We start from the raw sequence: 23,341 nt of genomic DNA, 5'->3' as shown, positions 1-23,341 counted from the left end.
TTTCTCATCAATCGGACTCAAAGTGATTGTTACTGGTGATCAAGAATCATCGTATTGTCAATGAACTTAGTTAAAAATTGTACTAAAATAGCGAAAAAAACACAATCTTCTCAAGAATCTAGATAAAGTTTCGTTAGCTGCCTGCAAGGGTAATACAAAAATGGTCCGTATGTATTTGCGTGATTCAGATTGTTCTTTTAAAAAGGATAACTTTTTCCTAATTCACCAACATTCTCATTTAAAGATTAATTGCAAAAAAAAAAGAGAATAATTATCTTAAATCGTATTTTATTTATAAATATTTGAAGTTGAAAAATTCCTAAACTGGACGGTAGAAGCTGACTTAATGATAGTCAGTTCTTACATAAAACTATATAATTCAATAAATAATTTGTCAAATAATCATGCGAAAAATTAGCAACAGGAATTTTTTTGCTTGACTTATTAATCTTTAAACGAATCAATCGAAAATCAACGAAATTTTTATGAAATCTTTGAAGCCGTTTTTCTGAGCAGGGGAAATATATTTCAATCCTATCTTACTGCTCCAACCAGCTAAACGCCTGTAGTTATTTAAATAAAATAATCTCGAAACTTTGCCATAATATCAACAGAATTCGATAAAACTAGCGCCTTTAGATAGGCAGATAATTTTCATTTTTAGCACTCTTGGAGACCATACAAATATTACGTAACGCTGGGAGAGGGGGTATAGCAGTTAGTTACGCTTTGTGTATTTTGCTTAGAAATGTTGAGACTAATGTGTCACGTACGGGGGAGGGGGGATTTAAAATGCTCGTAAATGGCGTTACGTAATATTTAAACGGCCCCAATAACTTTATGACCGATAGAAAATTTCACAGATTTCAATCCAATAGTAAATTAAAAATAATTCATTGAATAAAATTAAAAAATAGAACTTACGTATAAGCATCGCAAAAAGCTATCGCCGGAGGAACTACTTCCAAACGAGTCCAAGATTCCATTTTCGGTAGACAGATTAAAATTCGGATGCGATTCAGAATTGCGACGATATTCACCTAAAGTTTTCAGCGAATTGTCTCCAGCGATGATGGGGTTTTCCGACACAGACAATCTAAAAGGTCGATAATATAAGTCGATTAAGAATTTCTTGAAATAATGAAAAGTTACACTTACCTAGATTCAAAAACTTCGTTTTTCGTCCAAGATTGGTTCGGTCACCTCAATGATTTGACAGCTCCGTGAAACACGGAGAGTTGATGCGTTGTGTTCCAGTTTTAGCAGAAGCTTGCCGTCATTTCACCCACACAAAAAAGCTATCCTTGTCACCGGATGGGTATAACGAACATCAGGCAAAAAAACATCAAATTCCGATAACCATGGTGGCTAAGATTTTCAGTGTTTAGCTTGCAGTTGGCAGAGTTCCAAATCTTGGCAGTACGTTCTCAATCCAGCTGATACAATGATGGATTTAGCGTTGTTTAGCGGAAACGTACCGAGCAGCTCCTTGTCCCACGAACCAGAAGAAGCGTTGTTATCGTCCTGAGAAAGCAATTCATAGCTGATGAATTGTGAGCGTCGACACATCTGGGGGACTTCGTAATGGGAATTGTCCTCGCTGACTCCCGCTGCCAGTTTCTCGGAAAATTCCCATGCTAATGAGCCAACGAAAAGGAATAAAATGAAGAGAAAAAAAAAGTTGAGCGATGACGATTTTCGAAAAAAAATTATTCCGTAACTACATACCTGATCCTTAATTACTACATCTCGATCAAAACGAGATATACACGGTGATAAATTAAAACTTTTAGTTCCAAATATAATGACCGCAAAACGTTATGAAACTGGCCGGAAACAATCTGAACAACTTTTTCTTCTCCGTTACTGGCTGCAGCGGCTGACTCTTCTTGAAAATAAAAATAATTTGTTTTCGTTTTGGCGCCCCATTAGGCTCGGTAACAGGGAGTATATGTCTTATAATTCATTCGGAATAGAGAACATCGTTAAACGTTTTATTTTTATATAAACGGTATTCCGGTTAACTTCGATTTCAAAAATAGTTTATTAAACGGAGCAGTTATTTTTCAGGTTTACTTGTATGCTATTATTGCGTATCTCAACTCTTTCATTCTTAGTGTTTTTTCAAAACAACAAAATCAAATTACAGTACTCGTACTTGTACGTTTTGTTTAAATAGGAAAATCAAGTTTCTTTTTCAATGTCACTAGTCGAACGATTTTTTTTCATCGAAGGATTTTTGTACTGGGCTGTATTATCAGGCAATAAAGTTGTTTTCAAATATTTTTTTAATAAAATGTGTGAAGTTCTCAAATTCATTCGATTCAATTTTCTCCCTACGTTTTACCTAACCTTCATTCAGATATCCATAATTATAATGAAAAACAGTGTTTTGAGTCAAGAATTCCGACCATGATAATGTTTCTGTTAAGGAAACCCTTCTTTAATCAGAAATAAATAAACAATTAAAAAAAAATATTTTATAAGACTGAAAATACCGGCTATGACTTTTTTAGGTTGGGTTATTCGAATTCAATGATATTGTTATATAAAATCAGTAATTGCTTTATGCTCATTTAAAAAAACATTTAAAATCAGTAAACCGTTAAGACGTCATTGATTAGTTAATTTTGGTATCAAAATAAGGCCTAGTTTCGAAAAAAAAATTATTTTCTATAGATCTGGAAGGGACTGAGTTGATTGATTTCTTTCTCAGGAAACTGGCGCCAGCCAAACTTAAATCACTGACCATACTGACAGGACACTCGATTTCGGTTTCTTGATATTTTTTCCAACAGTATGCAATATCGATTCCAGAGTGCGTATCGATCGATTTGAAGAAATGCTATCTCAGTTAGGAAATGCCAACCAACTTAAGAAAACAGGCAATTTCTGCGATAAAATCGGAACAAACAGGTACATTTTTCCTACAGTGCATTTTTTTGTAAAAATTTTCAGGTTCACCACTTGCCGTCGGTAGTGCAAACCTACAAAATCTGACAAAAAAAATTTGACAGAAAATGGTTGAATTTTTGTTCTAAGTGTCCTGTCAGTGTGATCAGTGCTTAAATGGTGTAAATTTAATAAAATTCTCTTCAATATTATTGTTTCACATTGCGCAATTCAGTCCTAAGGTTAAAAAAATTCAAATAAGTTCATCACATAAAAATTGTGAAATTTCGATGTTTTCCTGTTCTGATTTCTTCGTGATCCTTATGAAGTTTTGATATAATAAATCATAAGTCAGAAAATTGGTGAATTAAATCGATTTAGAATGGAAGTTTCACAATACCTATTCGATTCATAATACTACATTTATTGGATAGCTTATTGAAGCATAGTGTTGCTATCAATTTTTATTTTTATGTAGAAATAAATGAATAAATTCAGATTTCATTTGTTTAAATTACTCTAAAATTTCGGTCTCAGCTTAGTATTTTATACTTACTATGGACACCTGAATGATGCCTAGTTTTGCTATCAATATAAATTCTACACATAATTTTGCTTCTCGTTTGCTGTTGATGCCCAAATGTGGTCTCAACAAGCTTTCAAAGAAAATTATACGACACCTTAATTATGCCTAATTTTGCTCTCGTACAACATTTCACAGCAAAACATGCTATCAGTTTGCTGTTGACACCTTATTATGGTCTAAGTTTGCTTTCAATTTGGGCATCAAAGTCTGCTCGGGTTAGACAAAAAAAAATTAATGGAATGAATGAATGTGTTCATTATATTTTCACAATGCCATTTCTCCTATTTTTCATAAGATGTTCATATGAAAACTGAAGGAATTTCATAAGACTCTTATGAAATACAATTTTACACTCTGAAAAGCGGTTCATAAGACGCATCTTATGAAAATTATAATAAGAATTTGCCTGAGTGTACGATTAAGGTAGTCTTTTTTCCATGACATGGAATCGTTTGGACGCACTTTATGATACAGCGAACGGGTCGTTAAGTAGAGTAACCATTCGATTTTTTTGCTTTTTTCTAAAATTTCCTGGATTGAAAATCAAGCGGTATCATACATTCAATCTTCAGTTAATCGTTCATATCAAATATTTCTGACGCTACAGCGTATCTTTAAAAGATCGTTTCATGATAAAATTGAAAAAAAGTGGACGATTCATGATATGGTTTTTCATAGATTTTATTATTTATCAAAATACGACGATTTTGACCTACTCATTTACATTTTCATATTATTTTATATATTATTACCACACAACAACCTTCGCATTAGTCTTTCGTAGGCTTAATCATATATTCTACCGCATCCATTTCTTATATAAATCGATCCTGTGCCATAACCATCCGAGTTCGCCAGTGTGGGTCAGAAAAACAGGAACAAAAGGAATTCATGGATCCCTGAAATGAAATACATTAAATAATTATAGACATCTGGTATCAAAAGTAGATTTTAGGTTGCTTTTACTTATTCTAGAATGACCCAGTTATTGATAATTAATTCTTCTATCTCACTTTATACATATTTTAGAATTTTGGTTTGCCTGATTTTTGTTTGCTTATTTTTTTTTCAATCCTGATTCAGGATTTTTGAAATTATCTTTTTAATTTGTCATTTCTTTTTTATTAAGACTTTTACCTCAAAAATTAGAATCAACGTTTTCACTCTAACATTTTGTAATCAAGTCCTGAAGACTCAAATCGGGTCATCAAATAAGAATTTTCGAAACCTTATTTAACATGTTGACTTTAACAAGTGTGACGAAGGCTGATCGTGGTCGGTGCCACAAATAAAAGAATTAAGATTGCGCAATTGCGAGAGATAATTTTGCGTGTATTGGGCAACATTTTTGTAACTCATCCCTCCCATTATCCCCAAAATAGCGTGTACTCACTCTTTTCACAAGCTTCCAATGTGCTTCTTCCTCGGCCTAAATTGCTCCCGCCTCGGGTGCGGCGTTTTGCTGTACACGGATGCGGCGATCGAAGACAGTCGGTTTCGGCGGCTGATGCACCGATTGTTCTTCGCCTGCTGCGGCGATCAGAATTTGGTCCGACTTGACGGTTTTGCCACCGGATTTCTGCCGCTGGCGCGGCGGTCACTGGCGAACGGATTCGGCGCCGGAACCACCAAGATCTCCCGCCTCGGTGTGGCTATCTGCTATGCACGGACTCGGAACCAGTGCGCCGGATGTTCGCCCCTGATGCGGCGATGGAATTCGGCCCGGATTGTCAGCTGTTCCTCCGGATATTCGCCACCGAGGCGGCGACGCGCTACCAACGAATTCGGCGGCTGTGTCACCGAGATTTCGCCACGGGTGCGGCGATCTGCTGCCCTCTGATTCGGCACCTGTCCACCGGGATTCTCGCCACAGATGCGGCGGCTGTGCTGCCGACTATTTGCCCCTGACGCGGCCCACCGGATATTCGCCACTATGCGACGATTGAACGCCCTCGGATTCGGCGGATGTTCGCCCCTGATGAGCCAAGGAACTTCGGTCCGGATCGACCGCGGTACCCCAGGATTCTTTCGCCACTGGTGCGGCGACGACGAGCGAAACTTGTCGGCGGCTGTGCCACCAAATGCTTGCCCCTGCTGCGGCGATAAAACTTGGTCCTGCTCGGCAGCAGTGCCCCAGGATTCTTCGCCACCGGTGCGGCGACGAAAGCGAATGAATTTGGCCCTGATTCGTCGGGATTTCTTCGCCACCAGTGCGGCGTCGATGTTGGCCCCTGCCGCAGCGACGAAATTCGCTTCAGTTCGGCTGCAATACCGCCGGTATTCTTTCGCCACTAGTGCGGCGACGAAAGCGAACCCGATTGGCTGCTGTCCCACCAGATGATCCTCGTCTCGGATGCGGCGATGAAGAGCGATCCTAATCGCACCGATTCGCCGCGATTTTCCACCGGATCGACGATCGATGGCAGGTGAATTCGGCAATCGTCTCCGGGCTCACTCGCCACTGGTGCGGCGATCTGAAGCGCTTAGTTTCGGCGGAGGTTCCACCGGATCTCACGCCACTGGTGCGGCGTTCGGGATTCCTTCAGATTCGGTCGCTGAATTGCCGGACTTCCACCACGGATGCGGTGATCGGATTCGGCAGACTTGGCGGGATTCTTACCTCACGTTCAGCGATCTGCTGCGCTTGGATTCGGCAGGCTGAATAACCGCGATTCCGCCACTTGAGCGGCGAATGAACCCGCTCGAATTCGGCTGCTGTTTCCCGGAATTCGTCGCCACTGAAGTAGCGAGACGGAAGTGACCGGAATCTTGAATGCGGCCCTTGTAGCTGTGCAGCCTGTTCCGGTGAGGATGTTGTGCAGCTGGGCTCGCCAGATGAATGGTGGTTGATGTGTGGAAGGTGTGGAGGCCACGTGGCGAAGGCTTTGTCACCTACTAGGCCCTGTAGAGTTGGCCAAAAGAAGAAGAATTTGCCAAAAAGGGGTCCTGGGGATAAATCGTCTTGTTAGTTATTCCGCTGGGGTTCTTCCGAGTTGTCTGAGATACTTACGGACTTCCGACCCCTTCTCCGTTATTTCGGTTCTTTTCAGAGCGTGTCTGTGGCCCGGGCGAGCACTTGGCTTGAGCATTCTGGGGGGAAAAAAACAAGGAACTTTTAGTTTCCTTCCCCTTTCTGCTTTTGACGAGACTTACCGGACACTGTGTGGACGTTTGGTTTTCCTCTGACCCGTCCCGTTGTCCTGAGCTCTGGCCTAGCCACTCTAGCGATTGCCGGATTTTTCAGCCGAGATGCCTGTTGGAGCAAATTCTCCGTTAAGAAGCTGTCTGCTGCGATTATTTTCACAAGCTTACCTTCTAGTCCCCGTGGAGCAACGATTTTCCCTTTTCTGGGGCTTTGAAGAAAGGCTCACACGCTTTACTGGCCACTTATTTAATTTTTGCGAAACTCTTCGCGCGGCGTCCACCAACCACCTTTTCACCGGAACTTTTAATGACGTCTTGTCAAAATTTTCCGTTGAGATTGCTGCCAACTTTTTCGCATCAAAAAGGCAAAACAATGCCCAGTCGGAAATTCCATCCGAATGTGGTCCGATTCCGTATGATTTCGGCTCGTCGAGCAGATACTTTCGATGATTGTTTTTCCAGTCAGGGATTTTTCCTGCTTATCCGATGCACGCTAATAAAATGTTGAGGAAGGATGGGTTCTTATTGAAAAATGTTGCCAGATCGCTAGAATCGTATCAAATTAACAGATTTGTTGTTACAGAAAAAAGTCAAATGCAACACAAGATAGCCGAGTTTTAATTTTATCATGAAACAAAGAATTCGATGTTGCTAAGAACAAGATAACACTTAACGAATTTGTTATTGATTTTCGTCTAATTCGTCTTTATGTTGAATCAAAATCTAGTTAAAAAATGCATCAATAAGAAAAAAAATATACCTCGATGAAAATCAATCGGTACATATTTCCACTCGCTTAGTTTCGATGAGATCTTCGAAGAGATAGAATAGCATGGTAGAAGGGATCTTAACGACATCCGATTGGTACGGCTATGGGCGGCGTTTCCGGTAAATAGTGGCTCGGGAAAATGTAGGTTATTTCGCCATATTCAGCAAGATGTTGTTTTCAGAATAGTAAACCTAAAGAATGATCAAAAATGAACACTATATCTAACATTAGATGTATCAATAAATTACCACTACATGGTGAAGCCGAGAAAATCCTGATACTCAAAGACAACCAATCTGAACTTGAGTTGGCCGGAATCTGAACTTGATTTGGCGGTCAAATTCTGTAACGTAGTAAAATTCCGGCATCTGGTAGTGAGTGGTATAAGCGTTGTAAGTGTTGGTATCCGACCACTGAGAGGGAGTTAATGAAACGGGTGATTTTTTACCGCCACTTATGTTTTCATTTAAAACCGCGAAACCGCGAGCCCGTAAATTCCTGGAAATTTGCTTTTGTCAGCAAAAATAGTAAAAAATTAATAATAATAAAATTACCGTTCCTTTCAATTGATTTCGTTGACCTGATATAACGGCCTAGGCACATACTTAGATCAGTTTCTCCGGTTTCCCCTGACAGCTTCGATGACCAGCTGGCTGCCTAGTTATTAAAAAAATCAATTTTATTTCATTGATAAAGTTTACATAATTGCTAACTTACTGAATGATGGATCCGCTGATGGAAACGTCCGAAAGAAAGGTCCGTGAGCTTGTCCCAGAAATTCGTAAAATGGGTTTCCACATAGTTGGCCTACTTTCTGAGTAAACCTATCCATGGACCGTAGTTTGTAACCGTCTGAGTTACAAAACCAGCAATGGCCAGCTATATCCAAAACCGTTAAGGGCTCCGGTGCTGGGGGGGAGAGAGATCAACGATCCAGGTTCTCATGCTGTTTGGTAACTGGATTCCGATCATTAGCAAATGAAATTTTCTTCGTAAGCGCACACTTTTTCGGTTTCTGCCTCAGCGCTGTTGCAGCTTCGGTACTTATGAAGTCAACCTGGCCTCCGCTGCATTTAGATGTCTCTGGATCCAGGAAGATAGTAGTGTTTTCTGTCGAATGTCGAAGGTTATAAGAAGGGCTGTCGCACAGCAGAATCGTACCGTTATCATTTTTGTGTTGAATGATTCGACCGATGATTTGATTTACAGCACGAGAGAATAGTATCCGAATCCATAACTATAACCTACGGTTCATAATGGAACGGCGGAGCCACCATCTTATTATGATCGCTGGCTGAGTTACTTCCGCGCCCGATTCGCTTCCGCCGCTGGAGAAGGAAAACTACCTCCTGTGACAAAGTTATACTGCTGCTGCTGTTGATGTGAAGCTGGTTCCGGCCCAGTGGACTGGACCTAGTCCGGTGTTTTTCGGAATATATGTTGGAGTGTTTTTCTTTCAAGCTACCCAAGCAACCAAAAGTCGCGTTTTTACTTAACTCCGAACTCCGAAGTTCACATTTGGCTGAAAAAATGTTTTACGGGAACTTCAGGTGACTCTTGTCGCGTAAAAGTTACTCAGGAACTTCCATCGCCTTTTAAAGGGTTAAAATGACGATAACGGAACTTCTGAGCGCTTTTAATGCAACTTTTTTGAGAAGGTCAGTTGCGTTCGCGAAGCACTTTCTAAGATACTTCTAGGTGTTTAAAGGAACTTATTTGGGAATTATATAGCACTTCTAGGTGTTTCAAGGAACTTATTTGGGAATCCTAAGCGACATGTCAAAAATGTCTGTCAATTTTTTATCATGGTATTTGTTTTGTTCATATTAGTGCTGATATTTACAATGGAATTCAACGCAAAAGAAAAATTCGTCGAAGGTTGAATCAACAAGTAGTAAATATTTTTCGGATTTTCACCATCGTTGTTATTTTTTTTTAGATCTTTCCTATCATCCACCGCTGCGATTGGGGAGGGTACCTGCAGGCTTACTGACGGCGATTTGAATTTCAATCTGCATTCTGGCGCAGCTCGGGGAAAACCTCTCAAAGACCGCATCCCATTACTAATGACAACATCCACCTGGAAACGGCCTGAAGCCGGTGCCGTCATTACGGACAACATCGGCTTTCTCCTGGAAGACACGGCCACTTTCGTAGGTAGAATTTTTCAGCATTTTAACATTGATATTCGGTAAGTCTTTTGTGTGATAATATTTATAGTGAATCGAATAAATTTTTGATAATGTAATTTTTTGTTACTAATTATTAAGTGTACTGAAATCCCTTGAAAACAAAATAATGTACAATCTATTGACCAACCCATTCAATTATCGCTCATACGCGATCTCAATTGACATTCCTTAAGTTTAAATACTAATCATTACAAAGGCAATGAACTATTGCTGGATTGGTCGAGTGGCTGGTGAGTTTCATTGCAACCTAGAGAGCAGCGGTTCAATTCTCTTAGCGTAAGTATAGCTTTTGTAATCAAAACTATGTAATTAAAATTGAAATCAATGAGATAGACCATGATAGACCGGCAATCAAGCAATCTGTCAGAGCTTTCTGTCAACCGGATTTTTTTTCGGCGCGTAGAAGTTTTTTGACATTCTCTTTAAGGCTGAATAGCATTCTCTACAGCTTCTTAAACGAACTTGAAAGTAGCTTTAAGAACTTAAATTTTGGGCTGATTAGCGTTCTCTTCAGACAGAAACGAGAGCTGATTAAGCTTCTAAGGAACCTTTTTAAGGGAATTCTGGTTGCTTGGGTAGTGGAAGGGCGGAGAAAAAAAAATCAAATTTTCGCTTAACAAAACACTTATGTACTTTTTTCACTTACCTTTTTCGATTGTTTGCTGTTTGAGCCGTTTCAGCCACCGAATTTCATTTGGCTGTTTCCACTTGCTCGGGTTTGACAGCATCCGGAAGTGTTTCAACTGGTTCCGTTTGGATTGCTGGTGTCTGCGGTCTCAATCGTGCCTCCGGAACTGACTCGACTAATGTTTACTGCTGCTGCTGTTGAAGAAGTGGTGCTGATTGTTCCGGCTCATTGTTCAACCTGTTTCAGTACAGCTGCTCCGGAGTTTGTACGGCAGGATGGTGTACTTTGTCGAACTGAACGGAGGGTAGAAATAAAATCATTTTTTGCCCTAAAAAAACATTTTTTTACTTACCTTCGCCGCTTGCGTTGTTGCCGGCCTTGACGCGATTGTTTTTCAGTTTTGTATTGGCCATTTAAAGGTTTAATGGCCAAATTTAGAAGCTTTCCGAAAACGTACGGGTTCACACGCCTCGTGTTTTTTTCCCCTGACGTGACGTTAGCAGCAGCGAAGACGCACTCAGATGCATAAAAATTTAATTTATTCTAGATCATTCATCGTATCTTTCGGAAATCTTTTTTAATCATCCGCAGCAAAGACACCATGAGCAAAGTCGCAAAACAAATCCTGACTATTAATGTTATCGGAACCAAATAATTCAGACGATTGAGTGTACGGTATTTGATTATGCGGGAATAAGAATATAAAAAAATAAAAAAATCGATTTTTTGAAAGTGTTAGACCCTACCCCCCCCCCCCCCCCCCCTTAAATGCCATTTACTTTTATAAAGCTTAAATGAGCCGAGGGTATTTGTTTCACTGGTTAGTAGGGAGGGGGGCCGTAATAGTCGCAGCGACTCAACAGTTAAAACAAAACTTTAAATAATGGAAAAGGAAGGGGTTTATAGCAAGGGGCTGAAAGAGAAGGAAATTTCCGAACTGACATTTCAGTACCGCACTGACGTTTTGGTACCAAAATGCCATTGAAATCAAAGGGGAACTGACGTTGTGGTTCCAAAAAGTCGGTACGGTCCGTTTGTATGTGATTTGACAGTTGCTTCAGTCCTTTGGTTTATCAGGGGTGTCAGGTGTCCTGATTTATCAGGATTTGTCCTGATTTTCGAGAGACCGTCCTGATTTTTCAAAAACGCTTGAATTGTCCTGATTTTAGAAAAATGGCCCTTAAATGTCCTGATTTGTCCTGATTTTTAAAAAATATCCAAATCATAACTAAATTTATTGTTAAATGATGATAACATCAAACAAATCTTAAAGAAAATAGTTTAACCAGTTGAACCAATGAGATTCTTTGATTCAAATGACATTAAAATGAGGTTTTTCGATATTAACTGCAGGCCACCCAAGGTTGTTCTCACTTCAGTTGCATAATTCGAGGCGTTTTCAGCACCTATATTTCGCCTTTATTTATGCAATCGGAGCAGAACTGCATTTTGTTTTCACCGATTCGGGGGTGTCCTGAAAAATCCTGATTTTTTCTTCGCGGTGTCCTGATTTTCGACAAAACGACCTGGCACCTCTGGGTTTATAGGGGTTATTCTCCAATATCAGTTTTCCATTACTCGCTAACTTTCAGCTACTCAGTTCAGAGTGACGGTTACTCAGTTGTCGCCAAAACCGCACCGTACTCAGTTCTGACTAAACGGCTTTTACTCAGAAATGACTAACAGCCGTAACAGCCCTTTTCGCGACAACTGAGTCATGGTCATGGTCATGGTACTCAGAATGCGCGAATAATTCTGAAGCGGTTTTGGCCGTTTTGTCATGCTAGAATAGTTAAAACCTGTATTATTATTAACACTAATGATGGATTTGTTGATTTGATAAATAACAAAAGTAAAAATAATGTCCATACACTTTTATTTTCAAAAAATCCACAAACTTGTTGAAATTTTTGTTTTCACCCTTCGGGTTTCGTCTCTCGGGCCGGGACCCAGTATGCCGTACCGGATTCAGCTTTGGCAAATTTATTTGGACCATCATCATTTCGTCTCAGAACCCTGTAATATAAATAAAATCGGATTAATACCTAGAAATTACCTTTAAAATGAATATTCACCATGTAAATTTTCTAGTTTTGCTGCCGCAGAAAAACAAACCAAGTCCGACCACCTCGCACAAACTGATCAACATTTACTCAGTTGTCGCATTCAAGCACTCGAGTTCTCTGAGTGCCGAATTTTCTGACATCTGAGTAATTTTTCCGCTGATATTTGAGTTCATTAAGATCAGCCGTCGGCTGCTGCATATACATGTGGCGACGTCTGAGTAAAAGGTAGGCGGGCTCTGGGTATTTCAAATTTAGAGAGTTAGTTGTGTGGTTTTATTTACAGTGTAAACGTAAACAAAAGCACGTGCGTGTGTAAGTCGTTTTGTCACACCGACTTTCGGGTCAAATTTACCAGAAAACATTCGCAAATAAGTTTCACAAAATGCCGAAAGTACGTGCAGAAAAAAAAACTCGGATTCATACAGAAGTTGCCAAACAAGGTATTGTTATTTCTTAACTCTTAGCCACATAAAAATGGTAAACTTTTTTTGTGTTTTGAAGGCATCGTTTTCAACAAGGACTTTGGCCAACATATTCTCAAGAATCCTCTCATCGTTACTTCAATGTTGGAAAAAGCAGCCTTGCGACCTACGGATGTGGTTCTCGAAATTGGTCCAGGTACAGGTAACATGACGGTGAAAATATTGGAGCGCGTCAAAAAAGTTATAGCCTGTGAAATTGATCCTCGTCTGGTGGCTGAGTTGCAGAAGCGCGTTCAGGGCACTCCGATGCAATGCAAACTGCAAATTCTGATAGGAGACGTTCTAAAGGCTGATCTTCCATTTTTCGATTGCTGTGTCGCCAATATGCCGTACCAGATCAGTTCGCCGTTCGTATTCAAATTGCTGCTGCACAGACCGTTTTTCCGTTGCGCTGTTCTCATGTTCCAGTTAGAGTTTGCCCAACGTTTGGTAGCTAAACCAGGCGACAAACTTTACTGCCGACTGAGCGTCAATACACAGCTGCTGGCCCGTGTTGATATGCTGATGAAGGTGGGGAAGAACAATTTCAGACCACCGCCTAAGGTAGAATCCAGCGTTGTAAGAATTGAACCACGGAATCCTCCTCCGCCGATAAACTATACCGAATGGGATGGACTTACGCGGATAGCGTTTTTACGAAAAAATAAAACATTGGCAGCTGCGTTCAAACAGACGACGGTTTTAACGGCACTGGAACAAAATTACAAAGTACATTGTTCTTTGAAGAACCAGGATGTACCGGAGGATCTCAATTTCAAGGAAAAAGTGGAGCAAATATTGGAAAAAATTGATGCCGGTGTTAAACGTGCACGGACAATGGATACTGATGATTTTATGTCCGTTTTACACGCCTTTAATGAAGCAGGAATTCATTTTAGTTGAACTAGCACTTCAATATTTTGTTTTTGTATTATAACAACATTTTTTAGCATATTACACTTCACACGTTGGAAACAACCATAATCTTATATTTTTTACTGAAGAAGAAACCCCAATACACCAAAGTTAGACTTTATGATGCTACTGAATAATCTACGCTGCTCCAATTTGCAAAATTGGGATAAATAATTGGAAAGCATTCTGAACGTACGAGATACTGTTGGAACCCTGAAAACAATTATACAGTGTTAGAAAATAGCATCGAAATAACACGAAATCAAACTTACTTCAAGGAATATGTTCGTAATAAGAGCGTTGTCACTGTCTTCTCCCCCTGAACGTCGATTGTGATCATTTTGATTCGATTTGCTCAGCTGTCCGGAGAACCTAGCGGCCACTCCACTCAAATGCCAACAGAATACAGTTGTTAATTGAACGAGCGCATCTGCTTCATTCGCCGTGCTGTGATGGTCCAATATGAGTAGGATTTCAGCAAGCTTGTGCATTCTCAAGACACAGAGGGCTGTAGTTTGTGCCAAAGCATGCATGGCTTTTTCAAAAATTTGTTGAGAATTTTGAGGCTTTCTGGGTTCCTCCGTCAACCACTCAACGTTTTCTTGCCAACATTTCAACAAATCCTGAAAGTCGATTTTGACGTTGTCCAAATCTGTCACAGCTTCCTTTAATTTCGTCTCTAATTCATCAATTGCGTGAGTTCCATCGGTATCATCATTTTCCGACTCTGGTAGTTCACAAAGCTCTTTGACTTCATTCATAGTTTCTTGAAGCTCCTCTAAAGCTATTCCGGTGAGAGGTGCCATCAGAGATTCGAGTTTGAGAGCAGCTTGCTTCGAAAGCATTTCCAAGGCTTCCAAATGAACGAGACCATGGTAATCGTCAAATAGGGTTTCAAAATGTAACTTTTTTCTGTAAAGGTGTTTTTGAACCTGCTTCAAATTACGTTCTCGCTCTTCAGTTTTCTCTTTAGCTTCTCGCAAAACTTGACTTAAAACGACACCGTCTTTTCCTCCTAATAATTTGCCCTTACTCAAAATACCAGGGTCATTTTCTTGCAGAATTGTCATAGTTTTTTTGCCAATGCCTTCCAGAGTATCTAAGCCACCCGTTATTACTTTACTGCTGATTTGTGTCACTCCGGAGACGATCTGATCAAATCCGAAGCGATCGGTGGATTCTGAAGGAGTTGTTTGATTCTCAGGTATGTATCCATCGGCCTTTAGTTTGGCCTCTTGCTCAGCCTGCCGTTTTGCCATTTCTTCCGGAGTTGGAACACCTATTCCAGACTCAATAACCTACAAAACATTAAAATTAAAACAGTTTTACTGAAATGGATACTTAGGCAGTAAGACTCATACCTGTGTAATATTGGTTGTAATCGAAGCGACGCTTTTGGAAGCCGATGAAAGAAAAGAAACAGCTGCTCCTCCCCAACTGGGTTTCCAACCCCCCCATGATTGGCTTTCCGCGGCTGGTTTGTTTTTGTTCGCCAATCGATCCAACATCGAACTGACATCCCCTGGATCCTTCTGACGCACCATGAAGTCTTTCAGCTTGCATTCCACATCATCTATGTCGACATCTTTGAAGCATGTTTTGTTTCCGACGGATTTTTCGATTTCAGTGTCATCTGATTTTGCAAATGTGCCCCAATCGTCTTCGAAATCATCCCATCCATCTCCACTTGCAACTTCAGGCTCTACCCGAGGTATTGGTTTTTCCGGTTCCTTCTTCTGAGAAACAGCCAGTGTTGCTTTCTTCATATGGTCCTTATCTGGACGAATTATCTTACGAATACCTCCCGTTTTAGGAAGGTCTGTGTTTTGAACAATTTCGTCAGACGATTCCGATACAATTTTCTCCACGTCAGACGGTGGTACAGATTTGAGAGCAGTGTCTTTCTTGGAATTATCTGGTGTCTGGCGATTTTTACCTTCATCGAACTCTTCATCAGCACTCTCGAATTCGTCGTTTTCCGAATCGCACATGTTTATCGTATTTTCGGTTGTTATTCGTGAAAAATTATGAAAAACTAAACTACTAATCAGAACGTGACACAAATTTTTTTTTTGCCTAGATTTGAAAACATTAATTTAGAGAACAATATTTGAAAAAGATGTTAAACCGCGTTTAAGTTTAAATCATGAATTCAGAATTGTGATAAAATATTGAGCGTGTATTTCAGGGCGAGTACAGCTACGGGTGTGTGAAATCACAAACAGTTATGCGCGAGACAATCATTCAGGTTCCTCATTGGTTGAAATTTTGACATTTTCAACTCTGCTGTGCTACTTTGAGAGGAAAACCCCATAAACCTCTCCCCTGATGGATAGAAAAAAAAGGATTCTTGCTCTTAAGAAGATCCAGGTTGCCATATTGCCATCTGCCTGGTGCAACACGAGAGCATGGCTAAAACTAACGAGCCTATAGTAAACAAAGAGACGAAATGTCACGATTGGAATTTTCGATTTTCAGTCAGTGTCATAATTCCAATCGAGCAAAACCAAGCAGTTTTAAAGGCAGCCATACAACAGGGTTGCAAGCTTATTATGGATCAGACTGCGCCTCTTTGTATGTAGTCTCTTTAGCAGGGTTTGAAAAATGAATCAAAATTCACGTTCACCCCCTTAGTGAAGCCCTACAGAAATGAACGTGCTTCGATCTGCTCTGTGAACAACATGCTTCTGTGTTATCTGTGTTGCCTACTTTCAAACCAGCGCGCAGTGGAATATTCAGACATAGGAGAAGCTCCAAGGCACTCTGTTTGGTTTTCGTCAGGATCGAACTTTTCTTCGAATCGGCGTCATTCGTTTATGTTACAAAATTGAATGATGGTCATTTCAATTTTATTCTTTCTCAAATGGAGATGGCTGGGGATGGCAGTTTCTGCTTAACTAAAAATTGCAGTGAATTACTGAAAAATGTATGAAACCCACACAATATGGGTATTGGGGAAAAGGGCTTAACGCGTAGAAGTCGAATATCGTCATCCGACGCCATCTTGAAATCCAAGATGGCGGCTTCCGTTTAACTTCAAAATGCTGTAAATAACTGAAAAATGTATGAAACCCACACAATATGGGTATTGGGGAAAAGGGCTTAACGCGTAGAAGTCGAATATCGTCATCCGACGCCATCTTGAAATCCAAGATGGCGGCTTCCGTTTAACTTCAAAATGCTGTAAATGACTGAAAAATGTATGAAACCCACACAATATGGGTATTGGGGAAAAGGGCTTAACGCGTAGAAGTCGAATATCGTCATCCGACGCCATCTTGAAATCCAAGATGGCGGCTTCCGTTTAACTTCAAAATGCTGTAAATGACTGAAACATGTATGAAACACCCATAATATGGGTATTGGGTGAAAGGATTAAACGAGTAGAAGTCGAATATCGCCATGCGACGCCATCTTGAAATACAAGATGGCGGCTTCCGTTTAACTTCAAAATGCTGTAAATGACTGAAAAATGGGTACTACAATATGGGTATTGGGTGAAAGGGCTCAACGAGTAGAAGTCGAATTCCATCATTCAACACCATCTTGAAATCCAAGATGGCAGCTTTCGTTTAACTTCGAAATGCTGTAAATGACTGAAAAATGTATGAAACAACCACAATATGGGTATCAGGTGGAACGGTTGAGCGAGTAGGTGTCGAATTTCGTCATCCGACGCCATCTTGAAAACCAAGATGGCGGCTGTCTTTTAACTTCAAATTGCTGAAAATGACTGAAAAATTTATGAAACTCACACAATATGGGTATTGGGTGAAAGGGCTCAACGAGTAGAAATCTAATTTCGCCATGCAACGCCATTTTGAAATCCATCCTTGCACAGGTCGTATACACAGCAGCGGCTACTCAAGTGTCTGTGGAGATAATTTGCATTTTGGAATGATATTCACGCCCCACAGACACTTAATTGGACAAACAAAACTGGAGAATGTTTTACAAGTAAAACTGAATGCTGAACTCATCAATCCAGCATTAGATCGAGCGATTCCATTTTTCAAATCAGGTCCTTCCCAAAGTGTACCTAACACACCTTAAATATTATTTAACAACTTTTTTTTTATTATTAATGTTCTTTTAATCTTCGATTTTGAAATTCGACTTCTACTCGCTGAGCCCTTTCACCTGATACCCATATCGTGGGTGGTTCAATTGATTTTCAGTAATTTATTAAGTTAAGCGAAAGCCGCCATCTTGGATTTGAAGAAAGCGTCGGATGACGAAATTTGACTTCTACTCGCTGTGCCCTTTCATCTGATACCCATATTGTGGATGGTTCAATTGATTTTCAGTAATTTATTAAGTTAAACAGAAGTCGCCATCTTGGATTTCAAGATGGCGTCGGATGACGAAATTCGACTTCTACTCGCTGAGCCCTTTCACCTAATACCCATATTGTTGGTGGTTGATTTGATTTTCAGTCATTTACAGAATTTTTAAGTTGAGCGGAAGACGCCATCTTAGATTTCAAGATGGAGTCGGATGACGATATTCGACTTCTACTCGCTGAGCCCTTTCACCTGATACCCATATTGTGGGTGGTTCATTCGATTTTCAGTCATTTACAGCATTTTTAAGTTGTGCGGAAGACGCCATTTTGGATTTCAAGATGGCGTCGGATGACGATATTCGACTTCTACGCGTTAAGCCCTTTTCCCCAATACCCATATTGTGTGGGTTTCATACATTTTTCAGTCATTTACAGCATTTTGAAGTTAAACGGAAGCCGCCATCTTGGATTTCAAGATGGCGTCGGATGACGAAATTCGACTTCTACGCGTTAAGCCCTTTTCCCCAATACCCATATTGTGTGGGCTTCATACATTTTTCAGTCATTTACTGCAATTTTTAGTTAAGCAGAAACTGCCATCCCCAGCCATCCCATCAGCATTTTCTACAGATGCCTTTCATTTTCACTGGCCTCCGCATTGAACTTGGTTGATATCTAGTAAGTCGAAATAATTTCATTCGTCCACGCGATGGCTAGGGATAATTTGTTTGGCAATCCATTCCATTCCATAATGTTACAAAATGGAATGATTCAGCTCAAGCATGATTCGGAATGGTTTGCGTTTTGATCGTTTCGGGCATCTAGCTAGCGACTCGATTTTCAACCCCTGCTCTTTAGCTAAAACGAATACCAAGGCGGGTAAAGCTCACCCTGACGAATACGGTATAAAATTAACTTATGGTAGAGTATATTTTATCCAGCGTGTAGCATGATGACATTTTGAAGCATCCTTAGATTACGAAACATAAAACTGTCGAAACAAATTTAAATCTTTGTCTTTTTAGTTTTGTGGAATAATTTTAAGGACAGCATTAACGAGCCTATAGTATATAGTCTCTTTAGACAGCATATAGCAGGGAGGTGGCAATCTAGTTCTTCTTTCGAACAAGAATCTTTTTCTTTTTTTCTATCCATCGGGAGAGACGTTTATGGTGTTTTCCTCTCAAAAGTCAAAATTTCAACCAATGAGGAATCAGAATGATTGATGTGTTAGTGTGCTATCAACCATACTTCTCTAGCATTTGACATTTAGTTCGGGTAATTGACAGCAAAATGTCAGGTTTGTTATGGGCCCATAAAATCGTGGGCCCGTAATTTTGATGGTTGTCAAATTAAATGACAAAGGATCGATAGGGATGCCATCTCCCTGGCAAAAGAACTGCATCAACTGTCAAATCACGGCAAATCATTTGCAAATATATATATATAGACAATAGAGTTATTTTTGACATTTCTTAAAGCACACTTGCACGCTCTTTTTTTTAAACTCAAAATTAAGTATTTTTGTTTCAAAACAGCACTTCGATGGCTTCCCTCAACTTTGAGTTCGACTGAGCAACAGCAAAACTAAGTTCTGATAGGCATACTCAATACTAAGTTCGGCAGCCGAACTCGGATTTATCCTTTTTTTTCGAGGGTAGCTGATTTTCAGGGAATTAAAGGATGATTAAAATTTGTTGTACCCGGATGGTGCTGTTCCGGTACATTGCATTGCAATTACAGAGCGGTGGAAAGTTTTGACATTCCCGGTCATAGAAAACTTCCGGATGTTACTTCCCACGGGAAGTAAACAACATCCGGAAGTTTCCGGACATTCCAAGCCGCTCACCATATGATGACAATGACGGACAGAATTTTACGCTGACACGGTGAACATGCATTTCATTATGAAGTTCCTTCATAGTTTTCCGGTAATTGTTCCGGAACGACATAATTTTGCGACGTGTTCTTTGGTTGCTGTTCCGGTTCGGACTGAACTCGCTAAGTGTTTTCAGTCCAACAAAGAGAGTTCAATTTTTAGTTCATAAGGTCGAACTCAGCTTTGATCCCTCGCCGAAGGAAAAAAAGGGATCAATTTTGAGTTCGCAGTTCGAACTCCGTTTTGATCCATCGCAAGGAGGAAAAAAGGGTACTTAACTTTAAGTTCATAGAATCGAACTATGTTTTGAACCTCGGTCGTACTTAATTTTGAGTTAAAAAAAAAGAGCGTGTGCTGAGCGTATACAGAAGACGGGGCGTTGCCAGATTGAAAACCGCTTAAGTCCGTAGATTTGACGAAAGTTGAAAAATGTACTGAAATATAATATATTTCAGTACATTTTTCAACTTTCGTCAAATATATATATATATATATATTATAAAACTAGATGACCTTTTTTTTTTGATCGTTAGGTAGAATTTTCATTTATCCGCAGATTCCCTTGAATTTATTCGATAATCCGTAGAAAATCCGTAGGAAATACTGAAAACCCGTAGATTTCGAGCATCGATCGTAGCTCCGTAAAAATGCTTAAAATCCGTAGAACTACGGAAAATCCGTAGATCTGGCGAGGCCAGGACATTTAACCCCAAAAACTCTCGGTACATGTGACCCAAAACTGAAAAGTGTTGATGAAACAACCACTACAATCATGAACACTAGCAGCGGACTATTAGGTTTTCAAAACTTCCTTTGATAGTTCTCATAGAAATAATTTTTTTCTGCATGTTTTAGGAATATCCCAATTCGAAGCATTGGTGGAGTATTTTATGGGTCACCCTATTATGGGAATGTTTTTGTATACATACAATCGCACGTGTTCATCAAAGATTGCTATATTATTCGTGGCAGAGCGCAACAGTTGCTTTTTTTTATAAAAACTACTGAATATCGAACTTAATAACTAGTTTGGAAGTAATATTATAAGTCTGGAAAAAACTGTTCCTTAAATTTGTGTTGTTATTTCATCCGCTCTAATCTAAAGTAATTTTTTTTTTAACTTTGGTTCTGGATACGCACTTACTGTATAGTTTTATATTTTACTATATAGTTGAACATATTAACAATGAAGCGAAAATCCGAGGGAGGAAACAAACCGGGCGTATCGAAACAGAAAACCGAAATAGTTTTCGATCCTGAAAAGCGCAAGTAATAATCCAACCAATTTTATGCATCGATGATAGTGAATCGAAACAACACCTTTATTTGCAGAGATTTCCTCACAGGATTTCACAAACGGAAATTGCATCGCAAAAAGTTGGCCCAGAATGACATTGAGCGGAAAGTTAAGGAAGAAACTCGTAGAATACGCACCGAGGCAAAAAATGGAATGAAAAAGCTGTACCACTCGTTTAAACCGATCCCGGAACTTGCTGCCGAAGAGGATGACGAGCAAGAGTATGACACGGAAAACGTAACGGTTAAGGTCGTGGAGTTGGTCACAACAGATTTGGCCAAGCAGAACAACTGGATCGGAGAAAATCGAGCGATTGTCAGAGGGGAAAACGAGGAGGATAAAAATAGTGACCAGAAAAGTTCCGATGGCGAAGAGGATAACGATATTGATACTATTCCCGGTATGGAAATGGAGGAGAAAGCCCCAAAGAAGAAAACTAAAACGAGTAAATCCGATGAGGACGCAGAAGAGGATGCTGGTGATGGACCCAATAGGGAAAGAACCGAAATCAAGAAAGGTCCTGTTCTGAATTTCGATGGAATTAGATCGAAGAAAGATTTGAACAAAAAGTTGAAACGTTATGCTAACAAATCCATGCTGAAGAGTAAAGCATTTCAGCAGTCGGTTCGCGTTCAGCAGCAGAAGCAGATGAAGAAGTCCCGCCGAGTGCGTCACTTCAAAGAGAAACATCTGAAACGGAAGGGCAAACTACCGGGCGATAAGCATCGCAAGGGCAGGAAACAGGCTGATTGAATAAAAAATATTAAAAAATGTTTTACTTTTCATTAATTATGTCACATATTCCCTTTATGTATTTTATCATGTTTAAGTATCTGTATTTTCTGTTATTAAATTTAGGATTGGTTCGGAATCATGCATGATTCCATGTATTTCCATGATAATGAAATATTGGCCCTTATTCTGCGCCGCGAGTGACGTGACAGTTGGCGAGTCACCCCACCGTCACTCGACTCTTGTCACCTTATTCCGACAGTCGGTTTAAGTGAGGTGACAGCAAGGTGAGAGCAAGTGACAGATACTCATTCCGAGCTGAGTGACTGGATGAACCCATCTAGAAAAATGGCGAAATTTGCTCTGATTGTGTTGTGCCGGTGTTTACGAGTCGGGTTTTGAAAATTGAATTTAAAATAAACGAGTGAAAATTGTGCCCCGTCCTGGACAATTATCGGATTGTACGGTGTTAGCAAGCTGGTCAATAAGAAAAAAAAGGGCGAATTTGGCTACAAAAGTGGAAATTTCAGACACAGCATCAAACTGGAGCAACAAAAACTTGAACAGCATGCAGGGCGACTGCTGTCTCACAAACCGGTGTGCAAAACGGCTTCCGAGTATCTGCGACAACCTTAGCAGCTATTTCAGGTAGGAAAAATAAGTTGCTTCTCTTAACCTCACCATTTCTAACTTCTGTCTACCTATTTTAGGTTTTAGGTTTAGGTGTTTCGGCCAGCTTGGGGCGAAAATCAGTCCTAAAGTCGGTGGTGTCGATCAAACAGTGAGCTGCTCGGAACGTACACGGACGAAAATACCAGCTACGCCCGGGAGGATGCCATGAAGTGTATCGTGATGGCCCTCGCCGATCCGAACACATTCCTGCTGGATCCGTTGCTGTCGCTGAAGCCGGTCCGGTTCCTCGAGCCGATTCAAAATCTGCTATCGGCGTTTGTGTTCGAGAAGCTATTTACAGTTTCTTCTAAATTTTTGTTTTATTTTACACCAAATTCAAAAAAGTTTTGAGATACGTGTTAAAAAAGTTACGGCCACTAAATAAAAAGCAGGGTATCGACTTTTCCAAAGTGTTCACAATTTCGAACTATTAAAAGTTTATAAATTGTATACAAAATCATGAAAACTAATAAATTTATTTTTCCCTAAAGATTTTTTAAAAATTTCAATCTCAATCTACTTTTTTTGTAATTAATCCGGGCCCGGATGGACCTGAAAACTCGCACCGTGTACATCTCCTCAGTGTACATCCCCTCAGTGGCAACAGTTAAGATTGCATGCCAAGGAAGATTTGGTAGCCAAAATCCCTTAGATAAAACCAACTCTTTTAAACTCCAACCCTTCTCGTAAAAAGAGATCATCGTTGTGTTTACAAATTTATTAATAAATTAAGCTAAAAACATGCTAGGTAAAATATTTTGATGGATTTTTAACAACTAACAACTCCGCTTTCTGTAATTTTTCATTCCATTTTAATCTCGTC

At 40.0% G+C, this 23,341-nt stretch overlaps 4 protein-coding genes and 2 long non-coding RNA genes across 15 annotated transcripts in view; 2 read left to right on the top strand and 4 right to left on the bottom strand.

Annotated features, from left to right (window-relative positions):
* LOC129753543 (protein winged eye-like) overlaps positions 1-23,341 on the bottom strand; it is a 531,910-nt gene that overhangs the window by 316,545 nt on the left and 192,024 nt on the right. The gene's annotated exons all lie outside the window — the stretch shown is intronic.
* LOC129753569 (uncharacterized) lies at positions 4,176-7,050 on the bottom strand. Its single transcript, XR_008738942.1, has 5 exons — positions 6,791-7,050; positions 6,632-6,731; positions 6,489-6,568; positions 4,872-6,424; positions 4,176-4,377 (listed from the first exon to the last, which is right to left on the bottom strand). It is a non-coding gene; the product is annotated as an uncharacterized LOC129753569 (long non-coding RNA).
* Positions 8,295-10,894, bottom strand: LOC129753571 (uncharacterized). Its single transcript, XR_008738945.1, has 3 exons — positions 10,564-10,894; positions 10,230-10,504; positions 8,295-8,852 (listed from the first exon to the last, which is right to left on the bottom strand). It is a non-coding gene; the product is annotated as an uncharacterized LOC129753571 (long non-coding RNA).
* LOC129753558 (probable dimethyladenosine transferase) lies at positions 12,540-13,722 on the top strand. The gene is made up of 2 exons (XM_055749392.1): positions 12,540-12,717; positions 12,779-13,722. The coding sequence occupies exons 1-2, from the start codon at positions 12,660-12,662 to the stop codon at positions 13,639-13,641; spliced, it is 921 nt and encodes a 306-aa protein (XP_055605367.1). The 5' UTR covers positions 12,540-12,659; the 3' UTR covers positions 13,642-13,722.
* Positions 12,824-15,742, bottom strand: LOC129753552 (protein FAM114A2). The gene is made up of 3 exons (XM_055749386.1): positions 15,015-15,742; positions 13,926-14,951; positions 12,824-13,866 (listed from the first exon to the last, which is right to left on the bottom strand). Exons 1-3 carry the CDS (start codon positions 15,642-15,644, stop codon positions 13,792-13,794), a joined length of 1,731 nt encoding a protein of 576 aa, XP_055605361.1. The 5' UTR covers positions 15,645-15,742; the 3' UTR covers positions 12,824-13,791.
* LOC129753562 (nucleolar protein 12) lies at positions 20,631-21,887 on the top strand. 2 transcript variants are annotated; one of them, XM_055749399.1, is made up of 3 exons: positions 20,631-20,852; positions 20,989-21,086; positions 21,150-21,887. In XM_055749399.1, the coding sequence occupies exons 2-3, from the start codon at positions 21,004-21,006 to the stop codon at positions 21,865-21,867; spliced, it is 801 nt and encodes a 266-aa protein (XP_055605374.1). In that variant the 5' UTR covers positions 20,631-20,852; positions 20,989-21,003; the 3' UTR covers positions 21,868-21,887. The 2 variants fall into 2 exon arrangements, with proteins under 2 accessions (XP_055605374.1, XP_055605373.1); XM_055749398.1 differs by having other exon boundaries at positions 20,633-20,921.

Source organism: Uranotaenia lowii, chromosome 3 (genome assembly GCF_029784155.1).
Source record: "Uranotaenia lowii strain MFRU-FL chromosome 3, ASM2978415v1, whole genome shotgun sequence".
NCBI lineage: Eukaryota > Metazoa > Arthropoda > Insecta > Diptera > Culicidae > Uranotaenia > Uranotaenia lowii.
Note: the sequence above shows the minus strand (reverse complement) of the source record. Positions and strands in the feature narration are given on the sequence as shown.

Excerpts from the sequence above, each read along its gene's own strand:
- LOC129753558 (XM_055749392.1), top strand. The coding sequence starts at position 12,660 with ATGCCGAAAGTACGTGCAGAAAAAAAAACTCGGATTCATACAGAAGTT. Across the intron at positions 12,718-12,778 it reads TACAGAAGTTGCCAAACAAG|GCATCGTTTTCAACAAGGAC; the intron begins GTATTGTTATTT and ends TGTGTTTTGAAG.
- LOC129753562 (XM_055749399.1), top strand. The coding sequence starts at position 21,004 with ATGAAGCGAAAATCCGAGGGAGGAAACAAACCGGGCGTATCGAAACAG. Across the intron at positions 21,087-21,149 it reads TTCGATCCTGAAAAGCGCAA|AGATTTCCTCACAGGATTTC; the intron begins GTAATAATCCAA and ends CTTTATTTGCAG.
- LOC129753552 (XM_055749386.1), bottom strand. The coding sequence starts at position 15,644 with ATGTGCGATTCGGAAAACGACGAATTCGAGAGTGCTGATGAAGAGTTC. Across the intron at positions 14,952-15,014 it reads TTACAACCAATATTACACAG|GTTATTGAGTCTGGAATAGG; the intron begins GTATGAGTCTTA and ends AATGTTTTGTAG. Across the intron at positions 13,867-13,925 it reads TTACGAACATATTCCTTGAA|GGTTCCAACAGTATCTCGTA; the intron begins GTAAGTTTGATT and ends AATTGTTTTCAG.